A 5000-nucleotide genomic window follows, 5' to 3' on the forward strand; every position below is an offset into this window, starting at 1 on the left:
TAGGCATGAACAATTGTTTAAACATGTGTGTATGTGTGAGTTGTGGACAAAACGTCATGAAAAATTGTGTATATCATACCCGTGTGTGTGTGTGTGCGTGCGTGTATATCATACCCGTGTATGTGTGTGTGTGTGTGTGTGCGTGCGTGTATATTATACCCGTGTGTGTGTGTGTGTGTGTGTACGTGCGTGGCGTGTGAGAGAGAGAGAGAGTAATATTTGTGTTCAGCACATCTTTGTGTGTGTGTGTTTAGATATACTGGTCCTCAGTGGGTGGCTCGGTGACTCTGCGCCTGGTCGAGGACGTCCAGTGGGCCTCTCGCTCCATCACACTGTACAACCACCCCCTCGTCACGGTGAGTGCCTTCCTGCCCGCAGGTCACTGCCGTCACGCGCTCCCCCCTCCAGCGGCGTCTTGTCTGATGGCTCTAGAACCACTGTGCCACACACACAGCGCAGCCATCAATGCCTAACTGTGTAGGACACGGTTTCATTAGTCATAGGCACAGGTGGAGAGATTCTGGAGCTTTGTGATATGTCTACTCTCTCGCCAAACGTATGGCCCTCACCAAAGCGCACTGATACCCAAACATATGACATGTGATACAGATAAGCTGTATAAACGACCCAAACATACAGTATGACATGGGGTTAAGTCTACTGATACAGATAAGCTGTTTCTCCTAACGACCCAAACATATGACATGGGGTTAAGTCTACTGATACAGATAAGCTGTTTCTCCTAACGACCCAAACATATGACATGGGGTTAAGTCTACTGATACAGATAAGCTGTTTCTCCTAACGACCCAAACATATGACATGGAGTTAAGTCTAGTGATACAGATAAGCTGTCTCTCCCCATCGCCTGTAAACAACCCAAACAAATGTGGCTTCGCCCTCAAAGCCACTGACCGCCTCTGTAGCACGGATCTCGGCCTCCTTTTAATCCTGTTTATATTCGGACTGCCTGGAATTGCTCTTACAGTTTTTGCAGTTGAGCTCTCCCAGTGCTGGTGTTGTTGGTGTTGTTTTATTTATTTAAGTTGTTGTATTTTCTTTCACTTTGTCTCTTCAGGAGAATCTTACTCTGGTCCAAGGCTCTGGGCATTTCGTGGTCAGTCTGCAAGACCAAGAGCTGGCCAACGCCACTTATCTGGAGAAAACCAATACTGTGCAGGTAATGGCAAATAACAGCAATCTCTTAAACCAGTGTGTGTGTGTGTGTGTGTGTGTGTGTGTGTGTGTGTGTGTGTGTGTGTGTACATATGTGTCCATAAACCTTTAAACCGCGTGACCACTAAACCTTTTAAAGGGACACCAGGCAACGTTTTCGTGTTAATTAATCATCTTCGTAAGTCGGTATATGGTTAAATGACTCATTACGGGGCGAATGAAGGCTCTCTCGCCCGCCCCTACTGCCTGTAGGAAGAATATCCCGCTTGCAAGTTCGGTGTATCCTACCCGCCGACCGAAGCAGGATCAGTTTACAGCACAGAGGCAGGCTAACGAAACGCTAGAGATTTTTGCAAACGTGTGTATAATGGCAGAGCCGGCGAAGAAGCAGCAAAAACCCTTGACGGAAGACGCAAAGAAAAGCAAAAGAGCTTCAGACCGAGCGAGGGGGAGTTTCGTAGAGAAAAAGCATCAGGCTTGCCTGGTGTCCCTTTAAACGATCACTGAACCTCACTTTGATAAGCAGGAGAAGAGGAGCTTTATCTGCTGGGAAATCTGTGCGCTGGTCAGTGGGTTAACGTTAGAGCAAAACGTTCTGCTGTTGCCATAGAGCATCAGTGCAGAGGTTAGCTGCTGGTGACGTGCGTGTGATGAAGGTGATGACATGCAGCACTGTGACCTAAAGCACCTGAGCTAACAGACGGACGCACTCACATGCCAACCTGCAGCATCTGAATCTGACTCCACACCTCTGCCACCACTCACATGCCAACCTGCAGCATCTGAATCTGACTCCACACCTCTGCCACCACTCACATGCCAACCTGCAGCATCTGAATCTGACTCCACACCTCTGCCACCACTCACATGCCAACCTGCAGCATCTGAATCTGACTCCACACCTCTGCCACCACTCACATGCCAACCTGCAGCATCTGAATCTGACTCCACACCTCTGCCACCACTCACATGCCAACCTGCAGCATCTGAATCTGACTCCACACCTCTGCCACCACTCACATGCCAACCTGCAGCATCTGAATCTGACTCCACACCTCTGCCACCACTCACATGCCAACCTGCAGCATCTGAATCTGACTCCACACCTCTGCCACCACTCACATGCCAACCTGCAGCATCTGAATCTGACTCCACACCTCTGCCACCACTCACATGCCAACCTGCAGCATCTGAATCTGACTCCACACCTCTGCCACCACTCACATGCCAACCTGCAGCATCTGAATCTGACTCCACACCTCTGCCACCACTCACATGCCAACCTGCAGCATCTGAATCTGACTCCACACCTCTGCTCACGTCTGCACAGCTCCTACACCTCTTTGGGTGCGAATTTGGCAGCATAGTTTGCAGACAGTGCATGCACACTGTGACCAGAGAGAAGTCAGAAGCACAAAGTGTCCTGGGTCAAGCCGAAGTTAATTCATAAAAGATAGATAGAACACTGGCTAATTAATAAAAGATAGATAGATAGATAGATAGATAGATAGATAGATAGATAGATCAGAATTGAACACTGGCTAATTAATAAAAGATAGATAGCTAGATCAGAATTGAACACTGGCTAATTAATAAAAGATAGATAGAACACTGGCTAATTAATAAAAGATAGATAGATAGATAGATAGATAGATAGATAGATAGATAGATCAGTATTGAACACTGGCTAATTAACAAAAGATAGATAGCTAGATCAGAATTGAACACTGGCTAATTAATAAAAGATAGATAGATAGCGAGATAGATAGATAGATAGATAGATAGATAGATAGATAGATAGATAGATAGATCAGAATTGAACACTGGCTAATTAATAAAAGATAGATAGAACACTGGCTAATTAATAAAAGATAGATAGATAGATAGATAGATAGATAGATAGATAGATAGATAGATCAGTATTGAACACTGGCTAATTAATAAAAGATAGATAGCTAGATCAGAATTGAACACTGGCTAATTAATAAAAGATAGATAGATAGATAGATAGATAGATAGATAGATAGATAGATCAGTATTGAACACTGGCTAATTAATAAAAGATAGATAGCTAGATCAGAATTGAACACTGGCTAATTAATAAAAGATAGATAGATAGCGAGATAGATAGATAGATAGATAGATAGATAGATAGATAGATAGATAGATAGATCAGAATTGAACACTGGCTAATTAATAAAAGATAGATAGATAGCGAGATAGATAGATAGATAGATAGATAGATAGATAGATAGATAGATAGATAGATAGATCAGAATTGAACACTGGCTAATTAATAAAAGATAGATAGATAGATAGATAGATAGATAGATAGATAGACTCTCCCTGGGGCGTCCTGCTCCTTGCCTGCATTTCCCTCAAACTCCAATTCAGCCAGGTTGCTAAAAGTGTTTTCAGTGGGACAGGAAATGAGGTCAGCTACAAGGATAGTTGCCCGGGAGATGACCAGTTCTAGAAAGAGGCCCCTCACCTGGGCACACCACCTTGCTTCTCACACTCTCATTCTCTCGTTTGTTCCTCTCCCAGGTGTCTCCACTGCGGGCTGGGATCTCCTCTCTGAAGGTGTATGATCTGTGTTTAACCCCTGTCGACCGTGGGAGCACGATGGCCATCTCTGTGTCAGATATCACTGACTTCCGAATAGACTTCATGGACATCGTAAGGCTGTGTGTGTGTGTGTGTGTGTGTATGTGTATGTGTGTGTGTGTGTGTGTGTGTGTGGATGGAGATGCTGACAGAGAATGTGACAAATAATTGTGTTCTTCATCTGTCTCTGAATGTGTGTATGCATCTGTAAATATTAGTCTTTGCGTGTGTGTGTGTGTGTGTGCGCATGTGTGTGTGTGTGTGCGCATGTGTGCGTGTGTGTGTGTATGTGTGCGTGTGTGTATGTGTGTGTATGGGGTGTTTGTGTGTAGGTGGAGGTAGGACATAGTGCCCTTGTGCGTGTGCAAGTGTTGGATTCTCACCAACAGCCATTCTTACATCACTTCCTGTCCCTCATGGACCTCAAGCTTCTCCCTTCATCCAGCATCATCACTGTGGAGTGAGTTACTGTGTGTGTGTGTGTGTGTGTGTGTGTGTGTGTGTGTGTGTGTGTACATAGCTGTACAAACAAGTATTTTGTGTGTATAACTTTGTAAATCATATTGGTTTTGTGGGCAGGGAGCATTCAGGCTGGTCTCTAGGCTGGGTTAAGCATTCAGGCTGGTCTCTAGGCTGGGTTAAGAAGCTGCTATGATATGCATTACTGTCATAGAGCTGAAATGAGCAATGCCAAAACGGCTTCATCTCTAGTAGGCCTCTAGTAGGCTGTCTCTTGCAATGCTAGCAGTCCAAATGTGAGATCCAGATCAATATGTCCTTTGCTTGAGGTAATAATAAAGTATCTGGCGTGTGTATGTGTTCAGGAGTGTGGGACCACTGGACAAAGTATCTGTTGGGTTCCGCATTTTTGGTCAGGCAGTGGGTGTGGCTACTCTACACCTATCAGTAGTGGACAGAAATGGAGCTGTCATCCACTCTGCCCATAAACACATGCAGGTTTACCCACAATTCACTTTGCAGCCCCGCAAACTCTCCCTCGCACTCAGGAGCATACGACAGGTAAGAATATACACCTGTAGAGTATAGAAGATATGCAGCAGAATTTTGATGGGATGTTTTGACATTTAACAATTAAACTTTAAGATGGTGTGAATCACTGTTAAACAGTTGGTTCTCTCTCTCTCTCGTGTGTGTGTGTGTGTGTGTGTGTGTGTGTGTGTGTGTGTGTGTGTGTCTGTGTGTCTGTGTGTGTCTGT

At 44.8% G+C, this 5000-nt stretch overlaps 1 protein-coding gene across 3 annotated transcripts in view; it reads left to right on the plus strand.

Moving 5' to 3' along the window:
• Nucleotides 1–5000, plus strand: part of LOC121720530 (nuclear pore membrane glycoprotein 210-like) — a 45203-nt gene that overhangs the window by 23429 nt on the left and 16774 nt on the right. For all 3 annotated transcript variants that reach the window (XM_042106754.1, XM_042106756.1, XM_042106755.1), the window contains exons 20-24: nucleotides 255–356; nucleotides 1079–1180; nucleotides 3724–3855; nucleotides 4116–4243; nucleotides 4608–4803. In XM_042106754.1, the coding sequence (XP_041962688.1) occupies nucleotides 255–356; nucleotides 1079–1180; nucleotides 3724–3855; nucleotides 4116–4243; nucleotides 4608–4803 (660 nt within the window). The remainder of the gene's footprint in view (nucleotides 1–254; nucleotides 357–1078; nucleotides 1181–3723; nucleotides 3856–4115; nucleotides 4244–4607; nucleotides 4804–5000) is intronic.

This window comes from Alosa sapidissima, chromosome 10, assembly GCF_018492685.1.
Source record: "Alosa sapidissima isolate fAloSap1 chromosome 10, fAloSap1.pri, whole genome shotgun sequence".
NCBI lineage: Eukaryota > Metazoa > Chordata > Actinopteri > Clupeiformes > Clupeidae > Alosa > Alosa sapidissima.